At 43.2% G+C, this 26,472-nt stretch overlaps 1 protein-coding gene across 1 annotated transcript in view; it reads right to left on the reverse strand.

Moving 5' to 3' along the window:
• Positions 1-26,472, reverse strand: part of CPE (carboxypeptidase E) — a 110,101-nt gene that overhangs the window by 29,319 nt on the left and 54,310 nt on the right. The window contains exons 2-3 of the mRNA XM_073644341.1: positions 13,095-13,291; positions 5,289-5,456 (exon numbers count right to left, since the gene is read on the reverse strand). Of these exons, the coding sequence (XP_073500442.1) occupies positions 5,289-5,456; positions 13,095-13,291 (365 nt within the window). The remainder of the gene's footprint in view (positions 1-5,288; positions 5,457-13,094; positions 13,292-26,472) is intronic.

Consider the following 26,472-nt stretch of genomic DNA (forward strand, 5'->3'; position numbering starts at 1 on the left):
CATGTCGAATAGGTGGACTTAGAATTCTTTCTTGTGATACTTTATTTTGACATTTTTTGGAGTGTTGAAGCACACTAGTGTGATCAGGCCTAAGAGATATATATACATATATATATATATATATATATATATATATATATATATATATATATATATTGTGAGGCAGTGACTGGGATCGTATACGAGGGATGTTATATATCCCCCAGAATGTGTACCTATTAAATCCATTGGAGTGCATTGCAGTCATAAACTCACTTGCGGCTGCAATGCAGGAATGAACATGAGCATTGACCTGGTCAGGCTGTCTGGCTAAGGCAGATTAGTAAAACCTGGCAGGGTCTTCATTTCTTGGGGGAGGCTACGGGAAGGAGGTGGGATGGGTTCCTCCCTCCAACCCGGGTTTTCCAGTGGCTCTTGCCACAGGTCCGTTAAAAACCCTGCACTAAGGATTAGTGTTGTTCAGTGTTGGGACCTGCTAGAAGCATAGCAGGAAAGTTTGGCGGGCCTGTGAGTAGCTGAACCCCCGCCTGGGAAGGCTCTGCACCCGACAGCATCTGAGCAGCCCGGCGTGGCCGTTGCCCACGGCAACCGTTGTTTAAGGACTCATGTTAATCTGGCTGCGAACCGGAGGACTTTTCTGTTTACCCGTGAGTTGCGGAGGAAAATTGATGACAAATCAAAGAGAAGGATAATACAAATGGTAACAAAAGAGCCCAGAATAACTTCTAAAGAGATTAAAAGTGAACTTCAAACTCAAGGAGCATCAGTGTCAGATCACACCATCCGTCGTTGTTTGATCCAAAGTGGACTTCATGGGAGACGACCAAGGAGAACACCATTGTTGAAAAAAAATCCTAAAAAAGCCAGACTGGAAGTTGCCAAACTACATGTTGACAAGCCACAAAGCTTCTGGGAGAAGGTCCTATGGACAGATGAGACAAAAAAGGAAGTTTTTGGCAAGGCACATCAGCTCTATGTTCACTATGTTCACAGACGGAAAAATTAAGCATATCAAGAAAAGAACAATGTCCCTACTGTGAAACATGGAGGAGGCTCTGTTATGTTCTGGGGCTGCTTTGCTGCATCTGGCACAGGGTGTCTTGAATCTGTGCAGGGTACAATGAAATCTCAAGATTCTCAAGAAATCTCAAGATTATCAAGGGATTCTAGAGAGAAATGTGCTGCCCAGTCTCAGAAAGCTTTGTCTCAGTCGCAGGTCATGGGTCTTGCAACAAGATAATGACCCAAAACACACAGCAAAAAACACCCAAGAATGGCTAAGAGGAAAACATTGGACTATTCTGAAGTGGCCTTCTGTGAGCCCTGACCTAAATCCTATTGAGCATCTTTGGAAAGAGCTGAAACATGCCGTCTGGAAAAGGCAACCTTCAAACATGAGACAACTGGAGCAGTTTGCTCATGAGGAGAGGGCCAAAATACCTGTCGAGAGGTGCAGAAGTCTCATGGACAGTTACAGGAATCGTTTGATTGCAGTGATTCTCTCAAAAAGTTGTTCAACAAAATATTAAGTTAAGAGTACCATCATTTCTGTCCAGGCCTATTTCATCAGTTTAATTTTTGTTTTAATTTCTGTGAAAGCAGGGCTGAAAAGCAATGTCTGACTTTCATTTGTTCATTTTCAAAGATTTTTAATTTATTATTACTTTTGTTAGATTCAAGTTATTTCTGTGACCATTGTGGGTTTTTCTTTCATTAAACGAGGGGTACCAACAATTCTGACCACATACAGTGCTGGCCAAAAGTATTGGCACCCCTGCAATTCTGTCAGATAATACTCAGTTTCTTCCTGAAAATGATTGCAATCACAAATTCTTTGGTATTATTCTCTTCATTTAATTTGTCTTCAATGAAAAAAACACAAAAAGAATTGTCCTAAAGCCAAATTGGATATAATTCCACACCAAACCTAAAAAAGGGGGTGGACAAAAATATTGGCACCCTTTAAAAAATCATGTGATGCTTCTCTAATTCGTGTAATTAACAGCACCTGTAACTTACCTGTGGCACCTAACAGGTGTTGGCAATAACTAAATCACACTTGCAGCCAGTTAACATGGATTAAAGTTGTCTCAACCTCTTTCCTGTGTCCTTGTGTGTACCACATTGAGCATGGAGAAAAGAAAGAAGACCAAAGAACTGTCTGAGGACTTGAGAAACCAAATTGTGAGGAAGCATGAGCAATCTCAAGGCTACAAGTCCATCTCCAAAGACCTGAATGTTCCTGTGTCTTCCGTGCGCAGTGTCATCAAGAAGTTTAAAGCCCATGGCACTGTGGCTAACCTCCCTAGATGTGGACGGAAAAGAAAAATTGCCGAGAGATTTCAACGCAAGATTGTGCTGATGGTGGATAAAGAACCTCGACTAACATCCAAACAAGTTCAAGCTGCCCTGCAGTCCGAGGGTACAACAGTGTCAACTCGTACTATCCGTCGGTGTCTGAATGAAAAGGGACTGTATGGTAGGATACCCAGGAAGACCCCACTTCTTACCCCGAGACATAAAAAAGCCAGGCTGTAGTTTGCCAAAACTTACCTGAGAAAGCCTAAAACGTTTTGGAAGAATGTTCTCTGGTCAGATGAGACAAAAGTAGAGCTTTTTGGGAAAAAGCATCAACATAGAGTGTACAGGAAAAAAAAAGAGGCATTCAAAGAAAAGAACACGGTCCCTACAGTCAAACATGGCGGAGGTTCCCTGATGTTTTGGGGTTGCTTTGCTGCCCTTGGCACTGGACTGCTTGACCGTGTGTATGGCATTATGAAGTCTGAAGACTACCAACAAATTTTGCAGCATAATGTAGGGCCCAGTGTGAGACAGCTGGGTCTCCCTCAGAGGTCATGGGTCTTCCAGAAGGACAATGACCCAAAACACACTTCCAAAAGCACTATAAAATGGTTTGAGAGAAAGCACTGGAGACTTCTAAGGTGGCCAGCAATGAGTCCAGACCTGAATCCCATAGAACACCTGTGGAGAGATCTCAAAATGGCAGTTTGGAGAAGGCACCCTTCAAATATCAGGGACCTGGAGCAGTTTGCCAAAGAAGAATGGTCTACAATTCCAGCAGAGCATTGTAAGTAACTCACTGATGGTTACCGGAAGCGGTTGTTCGCAGTTATTTTGGCTAAAGGTTGTGCAACCAAGCATTAGGCTGAGGGTGCCAATACTTTTGTCTGGCCCTTTTTTGGAGTTCTGTGTGAAATGATGAATGATTTGATTTTTGTTTCATTCTCTTTTGTGTTTTTTCCTTGCAAGAAAATTAAATGAAGATAATAATACCAAAGAATTTGTGATTGCAATCACTTTCAGGAAGAAACTGAGTATTATCTGACAGAATTGCAGGGGTGCCAATACTTTAGGCCAGCACTGTATATATATATATATATATATATATATATATACATACAGTACAGACCAAAAGTTTGGACACACCTCATTTAAAGATTTTTCTGTATTTTCATGACTATTAAAATTGTACATTCACACTGAAGGCATAAAAACTATGAATTAACACATGTGGAATTATATACTTAACAAAAAAGTGTGAAACAACTGAAAATATGTCTTATATTCTAGGTTCTTCAAAGTAGCCACCTTTTGCTTTGATGACTGCTTTGCACACTCTTGGCATTCTCTTGATGAGCTTCAAGAGGTAGTCACTGGAAATGGTCTTCCAACAATCTTGAAGGAGTTCCCAGAGATGCTTAGCACTAGTTGGCCCTTTTTCCTTCACTCTGCGGTCCAGCTCATCCCAAACCATCTCGATTGGGTTCAGGTCTGGTGACTGTGGAGGCCACGTCATCTGGCGCAGCACCCCATCACTCTCCCTCTTGGTAAAATAGCCCTTACACAGCCTGGAGGTGTGTTTGGGGTCCTTGTCCTGTTGAAAAATAAATGATGGTCCAACTAAACGCAAACCGGATGGAATAGCATGCCGCTGCAAGATGCTGTGGTAGCCATGCTGGTTCAGTATGCCTTCAATTTTGAATAAATCCCCAACAGTGTCACCAGCAAAGCACCCCCACACCATCACACCTCCTCATCCATGCTTCACGGTGGGAACCAGGCATGTAGAGTCCATCCGTTCACCTTTTCTGCGTCGCACAAAGACACAGTGGTTGGAACCAAAGATCTCAAATTTGGACTCATCAGACCAAAGCACAGATTTCCACTGGTCTAATGTCCATTCCTTGTGTTCTTTAGCCCAAACTTGTCTCTTCTGCTTGTTGCCTGTCCTTAGCAGGGGTTTCCTAGCAGCTATTTTACCATGAAGTCCTGCTGCACAGTCTCCTCTTAACAGTTTTGAAGAGATGTGTCTGCTACTAGAACTCTGTGTGGCATTGACCTGGTCTCTAACCTGAGCTGCTGTTAACCTCCGATTTCTGAGGCGGGTGACTCGGATAAACTTATCCTCAGAAGCAGAGGTGACTCTTGGTCTTCCTTTCCTGGGGCGGTCCTCATGTGAGCCAGTTTCTTTGTAGCGCTTGATGGTTTTTGCAACTGCACTTGGGGACATTTTCAAAGTTTGCCCAATTTTTCGCACTGACTGACCTTCATTTCTTAAAGTAATGATGGCCACTCGTTTTTCTTTACTTAGCTGCTTTTTTCTTGCCATAACACAAATTCTAACAGTCTATTCAGTAGGACTATCAGCTGTGTATCCACCTGACTTCTGCACAACACAACTGATGGTCCCAACCCCATTTATAAGGCAAGAAATCCCACTTATTAAACCTGACAGGGCACACCTGTGAAGTGAAATCCATTTCCGGTGACTACCTCTTGAAGCTCATCAAGAGAATGCCAAGAGTGTGCAAAGCAGTCATCAAAGCAAAAGGTGGCTACTTTGAAGAACCTAGAATATAAGACATATTTTCAGTTGTTTCACACTTTTTTGTTAAGTATATAATTCCACATGTGTTAATTCATAGTTTTGATGCCTTCAGTGTGAATGTACAATTTTCATAGTCAAGAAAATACAGAAAAATTGTTAAATGAGAAGGTGTGTCCAAACTTTTGGTCTGTACTGTATATATATATATATATATATATATATATATATATATATATTAATGTATGTAGTTTACAATGTGAACTCTTGTGACAGATTCATTTACTAGATCATAATAAATGACTGCACATTTGGGGTTTTCACATTTGTTCTTCGTTTCATGGATCTCAACTGTATACAGAGTAGTTTGATTATATAATGATTACAGCATTTGACAAAACACAGACAACAACTGTAACTCATGCCACAAAATTATAGGTACCTTAGTGTTTTGGTCGACCGTCTTCTTCAGATTCTGCAGCAAGTGGTTGTTGTCTCCACCTTCTCGCTCATTAATGTAGACAATACGGTCCAGATCTGGAAAATTTCTGTTCAGGTCTATACCTTGTGCGTTGCTACGTCCAACAAACCAGTCCTTTATATCTCCCGGCTTATACAAAAGAAAAAAAATAGGACTGGGTAAAATTTCATAGAACGCAGACATTTGACTAATCTGATCGGATGAGGTGGTAGAAGCTGTCATCCACTAGGGGGTGCAAGGAGCCCTCAAATCACAAAGCATCTCAGCAGGAAATCCTCTCTTACATGGAGAAATTGCAGTTGGAATTTAGTTTTATTAGCAAGATTCCAAAATTAAAGCAGTAGATAGACACATTAAAATAATAGTTTTATAATAATAAGTAAAAAAGTAAAAAACTATAAATACTTTATTTTTTTTGTCAAATGCTAAAAATCATAATTAAGGTTTGTGTATGCTATAAATAAGTCTCAATCTGTTTTACTGAAACTTTAATCCCTTGAAGGACTACTGCGGTGATTATTTTCAGTTTTATTCAGTGATCTCACTAATGTATGTTCCCCGCCTGTGGTAAAACACTTATCGCTCGCCGTCTTCTACTGTTCTCGGCACCGCTCTAGTCCTGGGCAGATAGGAAGCCACTTCTCCATGTAAGTCTATGAGAGCCAGAACCAGGCCCTCATAGACTTACATTGAAAGCCCTGACTTGTGGTCAGTCAGTAGCTTTGTTCACAAGATGGTGGGGCATGACTGACCCTAGTGGTGCCAGAAAGAACAGAATATGATGTACAGTAAGTATTTTACTAGTGGCAGGGAACAGACATAAATTATACCACTCTGGCGGTGAAATAAAAAAAAACACCGGAGTAATGCTTTAAGCCCTTCACGACATATGACATAAATATACATCACATGTTGTGTCCCTGACTTTGGTGCAGGCTCCGACGCTGAGCCCGCATCTTTTCCAACACATGGCGGCTGATGATCAGTTGTCATGTACCTTTAATAGTTGCGGGTAGAGCAGTGCTCCGCCTGCGTATGTTAACCAGTTAAATCCCTTTGTCAATCTCTGACAGCAGAATTTAACATGCGCCAGTCGGAAGAGCGTCACAAATCCTGCCCATCGTCACCCCTGTCACGTCATCGCGGGGCGCCGATGGGTTGTCATGATAGCCATGAGATGTAATATTTCAGTTTTTCTGTTTTAATAAATTTGCAAAAATTTCTACATTTCTATTTTTCTTTCAGTCAAGATGGGGTGCAGAGTGTACTTTAATGAGAAAAAAAATGAACTTTTTCGAATTTACCAAATGGCTGCAATGAAACAAAGAGTGAAAAATGTAAAGGGGTCTGAATACTTTCCGTACCCACTGTATATTCAGAGATGTTCAGCTATCATCCCATGGTATTTACATTGTATACTATGTCAGCTCTTCTGATCTTTACTTACAACATGTCTCAAGTGATATTTCAGGATACTTTTCAGCTGTTCAAACATACAGTTACCTTTGAAGTCTGGACGCTCAGCCAATTGTTTGTGTAAATGCTTTTCCTCCTGATTTCTGTGTCTCCATCCACTGGGTGAGTCACTTTTTAATTTGTCCTCTATGTCATTTTTATGACTTAATAAACAATCTTTTTTTCCTACATTTTGGCTCTGTGCGCACTTTGCTTTTTTGTAGGATCTACAATACTTCAGTTTTTCTGTACATAGTGCACATAACGATCCACAGCCTAGAATCACCAAGATCACATTGCGGTTGGGGGTGGATGGCAGGGACACCCAACACGATCATGACACCTAAATACCCCTGTCAGAGATTGACAGCAGTATTTAAGTTAGAGGCAGGTGTCGGCTGTATAATACTGTCAGTACCCACCTTGCAGGGAGCTCCTGAGCATGCTCCACACACGCAGATATTCCCTTAAGGCATATTATTACATGGAGCGGAAAGGCATCAAAGGGCATTTCCAGTTTTCTGTACCTACCAACCTTCTGATATACTATTTGCTTTAAATGAAACCTGACAGCTGATAACATGGTGCCAGATCCACGGGCAGCATGTATTAGACACTGGCTGTGTGAAATCATGTTTGAAACATACTTTAAAAGCCATTGGAGACCGAGCAGTGCATTTGACTTGTTGGGAGAGACAGCTCCCCGGTCGGCTCTTCCAGCACGTTCCCTTTAAGATACATATGTGTGTACAGTGGGGAAAATAAGCATTTGATACACCACCAATTTTGCAAGTTTTCCCACCTACATAGAATGGAGAGGTCTGTAATTTTTATTGTGAGAGATAGAATCTAAAAATAAAAACCAGAAAATGACAATGTATGATTTTTAAATAATTAAACTGAATTTTATTGCATGAAATAAGTATTTGATCACCTACCAACCAGCAAGAATTCTGGCTCTCACAAAGCTGTTAGTTTTTCTTTAAGAAGCCCTCCTACTCTGCACTCATTACCTGTATTACTTGCACCTGTTTGAACTCGTTACCTATATAAAAGACAGCTGTCCACACACTCAATCACACTTACAGCTATCCACCATGGCCAAGACCAAAGAGCAGTCTAAGGACACCAGAGACAAAATTGAAGACCTGCACAAGGCTGGGATGGACTACAGGACAATAGGCAAGCACCTTGGTGAGAAGGCAACAACTGTCGGCACAATTATTAGAAAATGGAAGAAATGTAAATCTTCTTCGGTTTGGGGCTCCATGCAGGATCTTGCCTCGTGAGGTAAGGATGATTCTGAGAAAGGTCAGAAATCAGCCCAGAACTATACGGGAGGACCTGGTCAATGACCTAAAGAAAGCCGGGACCACAGTCTCAAACTTTACAGTTAGTAACACAATACACCGTCATAGATTAAAATCCTGCAGGGCACGCAAGGTCCCCCTGCTCATGCCAGCACATGTCCAGGCCCGTTTGAAGTTCGCCAATGACCATCTGGATGATCCAGAGGAGGCATGGGAGGTTATGTGGTCACATGAGACCCAAATAGAACTTTTTGGTATCAACTCCACTCGTCGTATTTGGAGGAAGAAGAAAGATGAATACTACCCAAAGAACACAGTCCCAACCCGTGAAGCATGGTGGGGGAAACATCATACTTTGGAGGTCCTTTTCTGCAAACGGGACAAGACGACTGCACCGTATTGTAGGGAGGATGGATGGGTTCATGTATCGAGAGATTTTGGCCAACAACTTCCTTCCTTCAGTAAGAGCCTTGAAGATGGGTCATGGCTGGGTCTTCCAGCATGACAATGACCCGAAACACACAGCCAGGGCAATTAAGGAGTGGCTCCGTAAGAAGCATTTCAAGGTCCTGGAGTGGCCTAGCCAGTCTCCAGATCTGAACCCAACAGAAAATCTTTGGAGGGAGCTGAAACTCAATATTGCCCAGCAATAGCCACAGAACCTGAAAGATCTGGAGATGATCAGTAAGGAGGAGTGGGCCAAAATCTCTTCTGCAGTGTGTGCAAACTTGGTCAAGAATTACAGGAAACATCTGCAAACATAGGTTTCTCTACCATATATTAAGTTTAGTTTTTCTACTGAATCAAAGACTTATTTCATGCAATAAAATGCAATTTAAAGTATTTTTCGGACTATAAGGCGCACTTTTTCCTCCAAGGGTTGTAGTGAATATTCATGGTCTTTAATAGCGGGCACACAGACCACCGAGCACAGCAGGAGCCGCGCTGCGGCTACAGTGTGAGCACTATTAAGGAGAGTGAATGGTCACTGCTCCCCAAGTACACAATTCTGGCGTAGGGAGCAGTGAGTATTCCAACACAGCATCTCAGTGTGATGGAGCATGGCAGGGATGCCATGTGCGCCCTGCCATGCGCGGCTCACACAGTGAGAGTGTCGGCAGCAGAGCGGGATGCAGCGATGGAGGAGAGAGGAGGTGAGTATAATTGTTTATTTTTGTGTGCATAGTGTGATGGTGATCAGGGGGGCTATGCATTACCAGAATGGGGATCAGGGGGGCTATGCATTACCAGAATGGGGATCAGGTAGGCCATGCATTACAAGGATGGGGATCAGGGGGGCCATGCATTACCAGGATGGGGATCAAGGGGTGCCATGCATACCAGAATGGGGATCAGAAGGGGCCATGCATACCAGGATGTGGATCAGGGGGTGCCATGCATACCAGGATGTGCGATCAGGGGGTGCCTTGCATACCAGGATGGGGATCAGGGGGTGCCATGCATACCAGGATGGGGATCACTTGCATACCAGGATGGGGATCAGGGGTGCCATGCATACCAGGATGAGGATCAGGGGTGCCATGCATTACCAGGATGGGGATCAGGGGTGCCATGCATACCAGGATGGGAGATCAAGGGGTACCATGCATTACCAGGATGGGGATCAGGGGTGCCATGCATACCAGGGTGGGGGATCAAGGGGTGCCATGCATTACCAGGATGGGGATCAGGGGGGCCATGCATTACCAGAATGGGGATCAGGGATTCCATGCATTACCAGGATGGGGATCAGGAGGGCCATGCATTACCAGGACGGGGATCAGGGGGGCCATGCAAATACCAGGATGGGGATCAGGGGGTGCCATGCATACCAAGATGGGGATCAGGGGTGCCATGCATACCAGCATGGGGATCAGGGGTACCAAGCATACCAGGATGGGGCTCAAGTGGTGCCATGCATACCAGGATGGGGATCAGGGAGTGCCATGCATACCAGTATGGGGATCAGGGAGTGCCATGCATACCAGGATGGGGATCAGGGGTGACATGCATACCAGGATGGGGATCAGGGGGTGCCATGCATACCAGGATGGGGATCAGGTAGTGCCATGCATACCAGTATGGGGATCAAGGGTGCCATGCATACCAGGATTGGGATCAGGGGTGTCATGCATACCAGGATGTGGATCAGGGGTGCCAAGCATACCAGGATGGGGATCAGGGGGTGCCATGCATACCAGGATGGGGATCAGGGGTGCCATGCATACCAGGATGGGGATCAAGGGTGTCATGCATACCAGGATGGGGATCAGGGGGTGCCAAGCATACCAGGATGGGGATCAGGGGGTGCCATGCATACCAGGATGGGGATCAGAGGGTGCCAGGCATACCAAGATGGGGATGAGGGGTGCCATGCATATGGGGATAGGGGCCACGTATAACAGGAAGGAGGGGGGCATATATACCAGGATGGGGGATATTAATAGAATTGGGAGACATTACCCCTATAACAGTGTCAGCAGCAGACCCCCTCCCCCATAAAGAGCATCATGACCACATTTTTTGCTTAATTTATTTTCTATTTTCCTCCTCTAAAATGTAGGTGCGTCTTATGGTCCGGTGCTTCTTATTGTCTGAAAAATACGGTACTTATGTAAAAATCATATAACGTGAGTTTCTGGATTTTTTTTTAGATTCTGTCTCTCACAGTTGAAGTGTACCTACGATAAAAATTACAGACTTCTCCATTCTTTGAAGGTGGGAAAACTTGGAAAATCGGCAGTGTATCAAATACTTATATCCCCCACGGCATATGGAGAGACCTGTTATTCATTGGTAGTGGGTGAGGAGAAACCACCAGAGACCAACTAGTCTCTCCTGCAACTCGGTCCTCGTGACTTTTAATGTATGTTTTTCTCTGAAAAGCCCAGGTATTTCATCTTCAAACATACCAGGCTGTGTTCATACAGTCAGTGCCTGATACATGGTACCAGATACATAGGCAGTATGTATCAGCTGTCAAGTTCCCTTTAATTCCTCAAACATTTTTGTTGGCAGTCTGCGTTTGTTTCTATTTGGAGGCAGTAGACTGTCTATATCTAGTCTTGCTCCCAGATGAAAAGTGAATACTACTGGGAGATAGAAGGATCGGACATGATAAATTTCAAAATCCAATTCTTTTTTTACCAGGGAAAATGATCTGCAGCCAGAGGTCTTTGGCAGTGGTTTACTTTTCCCATCTCCCACTCAGAGTAAATGGACGCTCAGCCGAACCGAGTGTGAATGCTTATGGTGGGGTATGGGATTAATTGTATTTAGTTGACAGCTTTATAAGGTGCATGGACGCGGGGTCTACACGGGGCAAACCCTTCCAATTGTAGCTATTGATATGTTGACATGAGCCTCTTCAGAGCTGCAACTATTCTGCTGCTAAATTGTAGATCATATCCTTCTGTTTGCCGTATGGGGCTTTTGGCTGTTTGCTCTCAACATATGACATCTGTGTATATGACAGGTATCCTTTAACAGGCAAGTTCAGCGGATTGTGTGAGCAGTCTAAGGACACCAGAGACAAAATTGAAGACCTGCACAAAGCTGGGATGGACTACGGGACAATAGGCAAGCACCTTGGTGAGAAGGCAACAACTGTTGGCACAATTATTAGAAAATGGAAGAAACACAAGACGGCTGTAAACCTTCCTCGGTTTGGGGCTCCATTCAGGATCTCGCCTCGTGAGGTAAGGATGATTCTGAGAAAGGTCAGAAATCAGCCCAGAACTATACGGGAGGACCTGGTCAATGACCTAAAGAAAGCCGGGACCACAGTCTCAAACTTTACAGTTAGTAACACACTACACCGTCATAGATTAAAATCCTGCAGGGCACGCAAGGTCCCCCTGCTCATGCCAGCACATGTCCAGGCCCATTTGAAGTTCGCCAATGACCATCTGGATGATCCAGAGGAGGCATGGGAGGTTATGTGGTCACGAGACCCAAACAGAACTTTTTGGTATCAACTCCACTCGTCGTATTTGGAGGAAGAAGAAAGATGAATACTACCCAAAGAACACAGTCCCAACCCGTGAAGCATGGTGGGGGAAACATCATACTTTGGAGGTCCTTTTCTGCAAACGGGACAAGACGACTGCACCGTATTGTAGGGAAGATGGATGGGGTTCATGTATCGAGAGATTTTGGCCAACAACTTCCTTCCCTCAGTAAGAGCCTTGAAGATGGGTCATGGCTGGGTCTTCCAGCATGACAATGACCCGAAACACACAGCCAGGGCAATTAAGGAGTGGCTCCGTAAGAAGCATTTCAAGGTCCTGGAGTGGCCTAGCCAGTCTCCAGATCTGAACCCAACAGAAAATCTTTGGAGGGAGCTGAAACTCAATATTGCCCAGCAATAGCCACAGAACCTGAAAGATCTGGAGAAGATCTGTAAGGAGGAGTGGGCCAAAATCTCTTCTGCAGTGTGTGCAAACTTGGTCAAGAATTACAGGAAACATCTGTAAACATAAGTTTCTCTACCATATATTAAGTTTAGTTTTTCTACTGAATCAAATACTTATTTCATGCAATAAAATGCAATTTACCGTATTTTTCGGAATATAAGACGCACTTTTTCCTCCATGGGTTGTAGCGAATATTCATGGTCTTTAATAGCGGGCACACTATATCATGTGTTCACATTTTATCAGTTATCATGCAGATTTGGGATAAAGGTGATACATACATCGTAGGCCATCATTGTGACTGCGGACATCCAGGATTCCCGCCATCAAAAGGTGGTGCCATAGTACAAGGGACAGCTACATGGATACACACCACCATGGATAAACATGAAAGGGGTCACCACTCTCCACAGAGCACCCCAGCCCACTTGTTTTGATGATCAGTGGTGACCCGAGGGTTGGTTTATCATCAATCTCAATTAATGGCCTATTCTAAGTATAATCCACAAAAGTACATTACAGGCTAACCCTTTTGGTAGAAACAATATTAACAACTTTTTATTTTTTTTTCTAACCCTTTTACTTACTTGCTGAGCAGCTTTTTCAAACCCATCGGGGTTCATGGAAGGCATGATGTGTATACGGGTATTGTGGATCAGATTGATGATGGTCTCGTTGCCTTTCTGGTACTCATTGCAGAGATACTGGGCCAAATAAATGAGAAGTTCTCTACCCACAGCTTCATTCCCATGCATGTTGCCAACATACTTAAATTCGGGTTCACCTATAAGACATTAAATCACCAGTTTTAACAAATGATCGTCATTTAATAGCACATCCCATCTTGCAATACCTCATATTGACCACACAGCAATATATGACATTTGGTTTGGCGATTGCTATTTGGAAATATTTTACACTAGAATGGTCATATTTCAATAGTAACAAATTTGGTTTTATATTTTCTAAAGGTATATGTACATTCTGCCTGAAAAAGTGCTAAACTATGCCAAAAACAATGAACATAATGTACAGCAATGTAAAAATGTCTTGATCTACCTATGTTCTGTCTTTTGTCACTTCTTCTAACCGCTTCAGGCTTTGAAAGCTATGGAGCAAATAAAAGAATGAAGGGTCCATCCTTCAAGAGGCTCACACTTGGAGGCCATCACTATGTTATAAATCCAATCAAAAGAAAGAGAAAACTCAGCCGAAAGGCCGTGCAAAAGACATCCTGAAAGAGGAGTCACTTTAGAGAAAACATTGCCGAAGTTTTCCTGAAGCGTGTTCTGCATCAAAAAGGATGTGGTACATTGGTTTCTAAAAGTCAAAGTGTGCACATACCCTAAAGGTAATGTCCGTGATTGTGCTATAATCCTGTACACCCTACATGAATAGACTTTGCATGCTTCAGAAAAACATTGCATTTTTAGAATTTCATTTTGAAATTATCTGGATATGGTATATATGCGGGTGTGAAAGGTACCTTTGGATTTTGGAATATCATAAATAAAGCAACTGTGGTTCAGGGAGTCATTCACATGTGAATGCTCATTCAGCTAGCTGCTATCTCTCCCAGCTGTCCACTGTCCTATATACAGTTGTGCTCAAAAGTTTACATACCCCAGCAAAATTTTTCCTTTCTTGGCCTTGTTTCAGAGAATATGAATGATAACAAAAAAACTTTTTCTCCACTCATGGTTATTGGTTGGGTGAAGGAGAAAACAAAAATGGATATCAGCTCACCCACTTAGAAGATTGCAGCACAGAACCAGCAGTGCGACTGGGAAAGTGAATCAGGAAACCAGGGAAAATCCAGCTGAACGAATCTTCTAAAATCAATAACTTTATTTGGTCATAGAAAAATATTAAAACAGCCTTAGGAGGGCATAAGCTTAATGCCCTCCTAAGGCTGTTTTAATATTTTTCTATGACCAAATAAAGTTATTGATTTTAGAAGATTCGTTCAGCTGGATTTTCCCTAGTTTCCTGATTGGTTGGGTGAAGCGATTTATTTTCAAACTACTGTGTTTTCTCTTTATAAATGTTAATGACAACCAAAAACATCCAAATGACCCTGATCAAAAGTTCACATACCCTGGTAATTTTGGCCTGATAACATGCACAGAATTTGACACAAATGGGTTTGAATGGCTACTAAAGGTAACATCCTCACCTGTGACCTGTTTGCTTGTATTCAGTGTATGTGCATAAAAGCTGAGTGAGTTTCTGGGATCCAGATAGACTCTTGCATCTTTCATCCAGCCACTGACATTTCTGGATTGTGAGTCATGAGGAAAGCCAAAGAATTGTCAACGGATCTACGGGAAAAGGTAGTTGAACTATATAACACAGGAAAGGGATACAAAAAAATATCCAAGGAATTGATAATGCCAGTCAGCAGCATTCAAACTGTGATTATGATTTGTGAAAATCAGGGGCTCTGTAAAAACCAAACCACGGTCAGGTAGACCAACAAAAATTTCGGCCACAACTGCCAGGAAAATTGTTCAGGATGCAAAGAAAAACCCACAAACAACATCAGCTGAAATTCAGGAATCTCTGAAAACTAGCGATGTGGCGGTTTCAAGATGCACAATAAGGAGGCACTTGAAGAAAAATGGGCTGCATGGTCAAGTTGCCAGAAGAAAGCCATTACTGCGCAAATGCCACAAAGTATCTCGATTACAATACGTTAAACAGCACAGAGACAAGCCTCAAAACTTCTGGAACAAGGTAATTTGGAGTGATGAGACCAAAATTGAACTTTTTGGTCACAAACCATAAACGTTAGATTTGGAGAGAGGTCAACAAGGCCTATGATGAAAGGAACACCATTCCTACAGAAAAGCACGGAAGTGGATCGCTGATGTTTTGGGGATGTGTGAGCTACAAAGGCACAGGAAACTTGGAAAAGTTGAAGGAAAGATGAATGCAGCACGTTATCAGCAAATACTGGAGGCAAATTTGCACTTATCAGCCCGGAAGCTGCGCATGGGACGTACTTGGATGTTCCAAGATGACAACGATCCAAAACACAAGGCCAAGTTGACCTGTCATTGGTTACAGCAGAACAAAGTGAAGGTTCTGGAGTGGCCATCTCAGTCTCCTGACCTCAATATCATTGATCCACTCTGGGGAGATCTCAAGCGCACAGTTCATGCTAGACAGCCCAGGAATTTGCAGAAACTGGAGAATGGGCATCTTTACCATCTGAGAAATTAAAGAACCTCATCCACAACTACCACAAAAGACTTCAAGCTGTCATTGATGTTAGTTAGAGAGGACAATACACGGTATTAAGAACTGCGGTATGTGAACTTTTGATCAGGGTCATTTGGATGTTTTTGGTTGTCACTAAGATTTAGAAAGAGAAAACACAATAGTTTGACAATAAATGGCTTCACCCAACCAATAACCATGAGTGAAGAAAAAGTTTTTTGTTATCATTCATACTCTCTGAAACAAGGCCAAGAAAGGAAAAATTCTGCAGGGGTATGTAAACTTTTGAGCAAAACTGTACATGCATGCACAATGCAGGCGAGTATGCATTTACTTCAATAGGAAGCAGAGAATAAAGGTGGCCATATATATTAGACTGAATGTCGCTGAACCTTACAACTTCAGTGAGACTACCATCTAGTGTGTATAGGGGTCTCAACTTTCATCCAAGGGTCAAATATCAGGGAAAGAAAGGATTGGGGCTGGTGAATTTCAACCTTCTTAGGTAATATAACCACCCAACAGTAGGTTACAACCCCATCTAGAACACATGCACCCTTGACTCAGCTGAGCATACACGTGTATGAGGGCAGAGAGGAATAGCGGTTGGCCTGACGAGCTATCTATTGTGTACGGCCAGATCTAGACACCTCTATTAGCAGGTTATCTGCTACAGAAAGAAATAGTTGAGAGTGCGGAGACCAGACATATTCCTTTTTTGCAATATAGTTGAATAAATCGGATTTGGCTGACTGAAATCTGATATGTATTGTCAGCTAACAACTACATTTTGAAATGGCATCCTGCAAATGTTAGAGAAATAAACATTTTTTCTTTGACATATGACCATTGTTAAATTGTTGACAATTCCAATCAAATAGTTTGGATGGGAATTAAAGTGATTGTTTCACATTTCTTCATTTCTTTCCACCAAAAACTCATAACGGTTATAACATGTAAGAAGAGAGTCCCGCGCCCAAATAAAGTTACAGTTTGTTAGGTCAACATGTACTTTCACTTATCTCCCATTCGCGACGCTGTCATGGAAGAGTAAAATGAGCAGTCCAGATTGTCAGATTTCCAAACCGAATTGTGATGGAAAATTCACCAAACAAGTTCATGGAGGGCCTGGATGTCTTTATTAATAAATATAATATTACAGGTTATGGGTAGTAGATGTTGGGACTTTGATCCAGGGAACCTGTTTGATTGCTGTGTATGGAGTTGAGGAGAATTCTTCCCCTAATATCGGGCAAATAACTTTTGCCTAGTGAGGTTTCCGCCTTCTTCTGGATTAACACATAAAATAATGGGAAGAACTTGATGGACTTGTGTCTTCGTTCAGCCTAAAAACTTTGACACTGTGATGATCGGATTAAAATTGCAGAGGTAGGACAAATGGTAGACGAAGTAGATGTTCATCTACAGTATTATTGTGGGGGAGAGGGGCACAATTAGTAAATATAAAAAATAATAATTTGCTGACAGGGAGTGAAGTTATTTCTGAAACCTCCTCTTTGGGCCTCAACAGAACTCGTCCTCCCCCTGTTGAAATATTTACTGTGAGACTCATTTCGGTGGGTGGCCTCAGGTTTGGTCTGTTCTGTGCTTATGTGGGATTATTGGCCCATCTGCAGCCAATATAGGAATTGTACTACTTCTTAAAGATCAGAGTGTAACATTGCTTGAGAAGTAAGAAAGTAATGGAAGACAGCTGTATTACAGATGTGGTAAAATAAAGCTTGTTGAAACTTCGGGTACACGTTCCCAGCTGCGGGATATAGCTCATGGTGCTTTTATTGTTATAATGGGACATTTAATTAGCCAGAATTAGAACATCTTCCCAATGGCTTTGTTTTATAGTAATATGTGCTATCCAGTGGTAAAGTAACTTCATTAAAAGTTTATGTAGGAATAATGTATATTTGCAAAAAAAACTTTGTTTAAAAACAGGATAACGATGGATTTTTACAAATGAGCTAAATTGTATTAATTAATTTTACTTACTTATAGCACCATCATATTCTGAAGCACTTTAAAGATATTATCATCACGGTCTCCATTTGGGTTCACATCTTCTTTACATTGTTAAAGGGAATACGTTACTCAGTTTCTGCTATGTAATCTGAGAGCAGCCTGCTGTAGGGGCAGAGACCCTGATTCCAGAAACGTATCGCTTACTGGGCTGCTTGCTACAGTTTTGATAAAATCAGTTTTATCTGCTGCAGATCTTTCACTTCTCTCAATGGTGAGCTCTGTATAACCCTGCCCCCACCACTGATAGGCATCTTTCTGTGTACACTGTGAATAGGCAGAAAGCTGCCAATCAGTTGTGCAGTCGGGGTTATACAGAGCTCATGAATATGGAGGACTACATGGCAGCAGGGTTACTAGTCCTCTAGTGAAAATCTCCTGCTGATAAATCAGTGATATTATCAAATCTACAGCAAAGTAAATAACACATAGCTGGAATCAGGGTCTCTGACTCTACATCATGCTGCTCTCAGATTAGGTGGAAAAACCTAGTGACAGATTCCCTTTAAATTCCCAGACAATAACAATAAATATACAGAAATTTGCCTTTGGTATAATATATAAAATACCCATTACTTACTAATTAAATGCAAAACGATCCTGTAGTGATGACATTCATCATTCATGTGATGACTGCAACCAATCGCTCGCCTCATCACTCGTACATATACAGCACATCACCACTGTGGTCAATGATGTACATGACTCCATCGCTGCAGCCAGCAGCAATGCCACTTGATTTATCAAGTCAGAGAAATGTATTTATTTGAGAATATTTCCTATAACTTTCTTAAAATCCCGGACAAACCCTTTAAAATCTGACACTTTTATACTGTAGAATCCATGAATCAGCCACTTAGCCTCTGTACCTTTATACCTACACACGTGGTCAAAATTGTTGGTACCCCTTGTTTAACCCCTTAAGCCCCGAAGGTGGTTTGCACGTTAATGACCAGGCCAATTTTTACAATTCTGACCACTGTCACTTTATGAGGTAATTACTCTGGAAAGCTTCAACGGATCCCCGATTCTGAGATTGTTTTTTCGTGACATATTGTACTTCATGATTGTGGTAAAATTTCTTCGATATCACTTGCGTTTATTTGTGAAAAAAACGGAAATTTAGCGAAAATTTTGAAAATTTTGCAATTTTCAAAATTTGAATTTTTATGCCCTTAAATCAGAGAGATATGTCACACAAAAGAGTTAATAAATAACATTTCCCACATGTCTACTTTACATCAGCACAATTTTGGAACCAAAATTTGTTTTTGTTAGGGAGCTATAAGGGTTAAAAGTTGACAAGCGATTTCTCATTTTTCCAACAAAATTTACAAGACCATTTTTTTAGGGACCACATCACATTTGAAGTCACTTTGAGAGGTCTTTATGACAGAAAATACCCCAAAGTGACACCATTCTAAAAACTGCACCCCTCAAGGTGCTCAAAATTGGAGCTCCCCCACAAGTGACCTCATTTTGGAAACTAGACCCCCCAAGGCACCTATCTAGATGCATAATTAGCACTTGGAACCCCCAGGTGCTTCACAAATTGATTCGTAAAAATGAAAAAGTGTTTTTTTTTTCACTTTTTCATTTTTACGAATCAATTTGTGAAGCACCTGGGGTTCCAAGTGCTCACTATGCATCTAGATAGGTGCCTTGGGGGGTCTAGTTTCCAAAATGGGGTCACTTGTGGGGGAGCTCCAATGTTTGGGCACACAGGGACTCTTCAAATGCAACATAGTGTCCGCTAACAAATTGTCGGCTCAAATTGTTAGCGGACACCATGTTGCGTTTGGAGAGCCCCTGTGTGCCCAAACATTGGAGCTCCCCCACAAGTGAAAAAAAAAACACTTTTTCATTTTTATGAATCAATTTGTGAAGCACCTGGGGGTTCCAAGTGCTCACTATGCATCTAGATAGGTGCCTTGGGGGGTCTAGTTTCCAAAATGGGGTCACTTGTGGGGGAGCTCCAATGTTTGGGCACGCAGGGGCTCTCCAAACGCAACATGGCGTCCGCTAACAATTTGAGAAGATTTTCCATTCAATTTGTTAGCGGACACCATGTCGCGTTTGGAGAGCCCGTGATGTGCCTAAACAGTGGAGCTCCCCCACAAGTGACCCCATTTTGGAAACTCTACCCCCCAAGGATTTTATTAAGGTGTATAGTGAACATTTTGAACCCAGAGGGTACAACACAGAATTTGTTTACATTAGGTCATCATATTGAATAAGTTGTCATTAGTCTTGAGCGCAAGTGCTCGCTACTTGAGTTTGCATCGGGTACTCAGGTATGCACCATGTACAGCGTGTGCTCGAGTGACATGCTCGAGTCCCTGCATGTTTCACGGTTATTAGACACCCAAAAAAAAACATGCCGGGATCGCTAGTGCTTGGCAGGCAATCCCCGTAAAGTTTTTTTGACCGCGAAGCATATGGGGCAGAGACTCGAACATGTCACTCAAATACCCACGATACTCAATGCATACCAGAGCACCCGATGCAAACTCAAGTAGCGAGCACTTGCGCTCAACACTAGTCGCCATATCGTCATCCTTTTTTCTTACTTTTGAAAAAAATCCCAACCCCATCACAACCCTAACCCCAACCCTAACCCCAACCCCAGCCCTAACCCTAGCACAACCCTAACCGTAGCACAACCCTAACCCTAGCACAACCCTAGCCCTAGCACAACCCTAACCCTAGCACAACCCTAGCCCCAAACCCAGCCCTAACCCTAGCCCAATCCTAACCCAAGAGTTTATTTTTGATGCCGTTCCTTGTGCGGTATAAGTGATTAGACGACTTTATTCTTCAGGTCGGTGCGATTACAGCAATACCAGAATCATATGGGGTTTTTATGACTGACAGCTGTCACACACTAAAAGACGCATTTTTTGTAAAATCTAGTTTTTGCATCGCCATATTTTGAGAGCTATTATTTTTCCAGAATTTGGCAGTCATGTGACGGCTCGTTTTTTGCGGGATGACTTGACGTTGTTATTGGTGCCATTTTCAGGCACGTGACATTTTTTGATCGCTTTCTATTCCGATTTTTGGGAGGCAGAATAAACAAAAACCAACAATTCAGGAATTGTTTTTTTTGTTTTTTTTTATTCTGTTCCGCGTGTGGTAAAATTGATAAGGTAGCTTTATTCTTCAGGTCAGTACGTTTACAGCGGTACCACATTTATATAGTTTTTCTATGTTTTGCACTTTTACATAATAAAAGCAATTTTATAGAAAAAAATATTTTTTAGCATCGCTTTATTCTGAGAGCTATAACTTTTTTATTTTTCGGATGATGGAGCTGTATGGCGGCTTGTTTTTTGCGGGACGAGATGACGTTTTCAGCGGTACCATTTTTTTTTTTTTTTTTACCGTGTTCACTGAAGGGGTTAACTAGTGGGACAGTTTTATAGGTCAGGTTGTTCCAGACGTGGCGATACCAAATATGTGTACTTTTATTGTTTTTTTTTTTATAATAATATTTATTGATGGGTACATTATATTTTTATTTTTGGTGGATTATTTTTTTTATTTTTTTTTTTATATTTTTGCATTTTTTTTAATTTTTTTTTTCACTTTCTGGAAGCTTATATAGTTTCTTACTTTGTCCCACTCTGGGACTTTCACTTTTTTTTCTCTGATCGCCTGCATGGCACAGGAATGCAGCACCATCCCTGTGCCATGCAGGCTGTCAGCTCCGGACAGGGAGAAGATTGTTTGGAGATGCGCTGCGCATGTCCAAACAATCGTCCTGCTGTCTGGTGACCCGGATGTTGTCATGACGACATCAGGTCGTCATGGCAACACCCGGGAAGCCTTTGCAGACAGCGCTGGAAGCCGGAAGAGGAGGTGAGTATCTGCGATCACCTCCCCTTGCCCCCGCAATGCTGCGATCGACTTCGATCGACTACGATCACAGCATCGCGGGGGTTAATGTGCTGGGAGCGGTGCAGGACCGCTCCCTGCACATAGTATCGGGTGTCAGCTGTGACAATCAGCTGACACCCGGCGGCGATCGCGCCCGCACAGCCTGTGTGCGCGCGCGATTCCCATGACGTACTAATACGGGTCTGGCTCTTAAGTCCCAGGGCACAGACGCGTATTAGTACGTCAGATGTTGTTAAGGGGTTAATGAAAGAAAAACCCACAATGGTCACAGAAATAACTTGAATCTGACAAAAGTAGTAATAAATGAAAAATCTATGAAAATGAATAAATGAAAGTCAGACATTCCTTTTCTGCTTCCACAGAATTTAAAAAAAAATTAAACTCATGAAATAGGCCTGGACAGAAATGATGGTGCCCCTGAAAATAATGCGACAAAAGGGACATGTTAAATCAAGTTGTGTCCACTAATTAGCATTACAGGTGTCTACAATCTTGTAATCAGTCAGTGGGCCTGTATATAGGGCTACAGATACTCGCTGTGCCGTTTGGTGACATGGTGTGTACCACACTCAACATGGACCAGAGGAAGCAAAGGAAAGAGTTGTCTCAGGAGATTAGAAAGAAAATTATAGACAAGCATGTTAAAGGTAAAGGTTATAAGACCATCTCCAAGCAGCTTAATGTTCCTGTGACTACAGTTGCCCATATTATTCAGAAATTTAAGATCCATGGGACTGTAGCCAACCTCCCTGGACGTGGCCGCAGGAGGAAAATTGATGACAAATCAAAGAGACGGATAATACGAATGGTAACAAAAGAGCCCAGGATAACTTCTAAAGAGATTAAAGATGAACTTCAAGCTCAAGGAACATCAGTGTCAGATTGCACCATCCGTCGTTCTTTGATCCAAAGTGGACTTCATGGGAGACGACCAAGAAGAACACCATTGTTGAAAAAAAATCATAAAAAAGCCAGACTGGAATTTGCCAAACTACATGTTGACAAGCCACAAAGCTTCTGGGAGAATGTCCTATGGACAGATGAGACAAAAATGGAAGTTTTTGGCAAGGCACATCAGATCTATGTTCACAGGCAGAAAAATGAAGCATATCAAGAAAAGAACACTGTCCCTACTGTGAAACATGGAGGAGGCTCTGTTATGTTCTGGGGCTGCTTTTCTGCACCTGGCACATGGTGTCTTGAATCTGTGCAGGGTACAATTAATTCTCAAGACTATCAAGGGATTCTAGAGAGAAATGTGCTGTCCAGTGTCAGAAAGCTTGGTCTGAGTCGCAGGTCATGGGTCTTGCAACAGGATAATGACACGAAACACACAGCTAAAAACACCCAAGAATGGCTAAGAGGAAAATATTGGACTATTCTGAAGTGGCCTTCTATGAGCCTTGGCCTAAATCCTATTGAGCATCTTTGGAAAGAGCTGAAACATGCCGTCTGAAAAGGCAACCTTCAAACATGAGACAACTGGAGCAGTTTGCTCATGAGGAGTGGGCCAAAATACCTGTCGAGAGGTGCAGAAGTCTCATTGACAGTTACAGGAATCGTTTGATTGCAGTGATTGCCTCAAAAGGTTGTTCAACAAAATATGAAGTTAAGAAGATTACCATCATTTCTGTCCAGGCCTATTTCATCAGTTTAATTTTTGTTTTAATTTCTGTGGAAGCAGGGCTGAAAAGCAATGTCTGACTTTCATTTGTTCATTTTCAACGATTTTTAATTTATTATTACTTTTGTCAGATTCAAGTTATTTCTGTGACCATTGTGGGGTTTTCTTTCATTAAAAGAAGGGTACCAACAGTATTGACCACGTGTGTATATGACGCGCGCCCCCTGGGCCATGTTGTGTAGCATTGCGCACGCGGGGGATACCCGGAGCCGGATCCGATAGGGGTAGTAGTCCACCCGGTCCGTGCCCAGGGTGTCAAACTAAGTGGCGTTATTGGTATGATGGTATTAGTGTCCGACTACGCCACCCGTTGAATGCGGCTATGAAGCCGCCGCTGCAGGGCAGTCCGCTGAGGCCGGTGGTACGGATGTGCAGCGTGGATGGTATAACCCCCAACGGGAGGGGTATGGCCTCAGGGCAGAGGATGTGAATGATGTTGGGAGAGATGGTGTGTATGTCCCAGCACTGATGGTGCTGATCCGACGAGGAATCACTGAGACGTGCAATTGCAGTTTTCACAGCTTTACTCACAGTTCTTTATCAGGTCCCTTGTGCACAGTTAGGACCACCCGAGCCGTGCTGCGTCCACCAGGTGCGGGACTCGGTCAACTCCCAGGCAGTTCCAGAGCGTGGTCCTGAGCTCCCCTCTCTTCCTTCCTACTGGCCGTCCCCACCAGGGACCCACCTTTGTCCAGCTCCCTCGGGCCTTCTGGTGGTGAAACCTTTTCCCGGTTTCCCTGACCCTATATGGTATGCCTTCCTGGTGGATGTGGCGAGGGGTCGCGCCAAAACTTGACCACGACCTCCGGTTCCTGGCTGAGGATAATTGGCCTCCACCAGTTTGGGATCCGGTACCCTGTTCTGCCAACCCTTCACCCGGTATCTTGTGGGATCTCAGGGTTCCCTCTTCTCCTGCGTCTCTGGGCCTTTCCTGGTGTTTCTGTTCCTTCTTCCTCTTACTTCTCTCTCCCTCTCTCTGCTTCAGGCCTCCACTCCAGGCCTGGCTCTGGAGCTGGGCCCAGACTGAGCCACAGCTCCCTGTCAGCCCTCTCTGGCTGAGCTCCTCTCTGCACCGACAGACCCTGTCCTAAGATGGTGCCCACCTTATATACCTCCTTCTGACACCCGAGCCCAGGTGACCAGCACCCAATGGGCTCCTACCTATGCCCAGAGTCCCTCCCCTGTCTGCTCCTACACCACTGGGATGTTCCTCCCCCCTCCCCACTCCAGCCAGGGACAGAAGCTGTCGTACCTGCACATCTATCTGGTGGGAGTACCGTTGGTCTGTCCCCCGGAAATGGGGTGAGTGTAGTGCATGCAGCCTACTGAGCCCCGGTCCACACTCCATCCTTACCCGGGAGTGGAATACCACACCTCTGGATCGAGGTGCAATACCCCTGTAGCAGCCGAGTCCTCGGGGTGCTACATATACATTTCATTTAGTCATCTCATTTTACTCATTTGTAACTCGATATGTCCCTTTATGTTCACACCTCTTTTCTCTGTAAATACGTTAGACAGTATTTTGTGGTCTGTACAGATGAAATTGCAGTAAGTGTAGCCCCAAGTTTGCCAACCACTGGTCCATGACTGTGTTACTCAGAAAGTTAGCTGCAAAAAACAAATGCCTACTAGCCACATAAGCTTCATGGGGAAACCTGCCTATGGTGGAGTGCCCTGCAGAGAAGTACTTCCTATAATATTAAAAATGAAACAATGGGCCTGCAGACCTGTTGCTTTAGGTGCAACATGTAGGTGCACATTCACACTGTAGCAATTAACAGACAAAACCTAGGATAATAAACACATAACCTAGGATAATATACCATCATACAATGAATGTCGCAAATACGAAATACCAAGAGGCAAAATGTTTGCATAGCTCAACGTTGTGTAAAAATTGTTAAACTTTTAATGATTTTACACCCAGTCCCGACAAGCCCTTCATTTTTGAAAAGTGGACAGACGGGGCCAAGTGAGCCTAATAAATTCATCAAAATTTATGTCACAAATGTGGAGTGCTTTATTGGAGTAGATTTAAAGAGGTTGTCCACTATTTTTACATTGATGCCCTATCCTTAGGATAGGTCATCAATGCTTGATTGGCCAGGGTCCACCACATGGCACCCCCGCCGATCAGCTGTTATCGGTGGCGGCTGCCGGCCGGAAGTACTCACTTGCCCAGCTGCTCCGTCTTCTGGTAGTGTCCATGGCCAGGTACTGCACATCCGCCTCCTACTCAAATCGATCAGAGGCGGATGTGCAGTATCCCGCAGCAACCACTACCAGAAAACGGCGCGGCGGGGGTGTCGGGTGTCGGACCCCAGCCAATCAGACATTGATGGCCTATCTTAAGGATAAGTCATCAATGTAAAAGTAGTGGACAACCTCTTTAAGAGGCTCATCTTACTCCAGTACACAGTTGCACAGTGCACTGACAATTAGGATGGATCTTTCTCTCTCTCTCTCTATATCATGAACGATAAGAAGTCCAGGACTATTTTATTTTTTTAATATGGGTCAAAAAACTAACAGGAAGGTGGTTGCTAAAAGTGGCAACTACCTGCCTGCTCTACCCAGCACCGGCTCAGAATGGTTACCGACTGCTCCTGCTGACAATTCAGCTGCTACATGCTAACAGAGCAGCTCTTCTTCTTCTGGGCAGCTGTCGACAAGGCGTGACCGCTGACGTCATGCTGATTGACAGCCGGATCCCAGCAGTTAGGCAGCATGACATCGGCCGTCATGCCCCATCAACAGAGTAGTGCAGATGAGAAGCTGCTGCTCTGAGGACGTGACGTCAGTGGAACGCGCCAAATTGCAGACAGGAGCGGTCTGTGACCACTCTGTGCCGGCAGACACCAGTGCCAGGCAGATAGTTAACAACTACCTGCCTGTTAGTTCTTAGGCATGTAGCAAAAAAATTATATAGTCCTGGTTAACCCTTTTAACTTTGCAATTGAATTTGAATCTTGACTCACTTGTGGTCCCTGTACCTATACTTCACTAGTCAGAGGCTCTTCTTCTGGGTTAGTGCCATGATTGTTGCACTAATGCAGATGTGAATGAATTATTGTTATTCTACTACCCTCTATATTGTAAATCCATAAGTCAAGAAATGCAAA

This window comes from Phyllobates terribilis, unplaced genomic scaffold (assembly GCF_046119375.1).
Source record: "Phyllobates terribilis strain yellow unplaced genomic scaffold, ASM4611937v1 Scaffold_1__5_contigs__length_1240528914, whole genome shotgun sequence".
NCBI lineage: Eukaryota > Metazoa > Chordata > Amphibia > Anura > Dendrobatidae > Phyllobates > Phyllobates terribilis.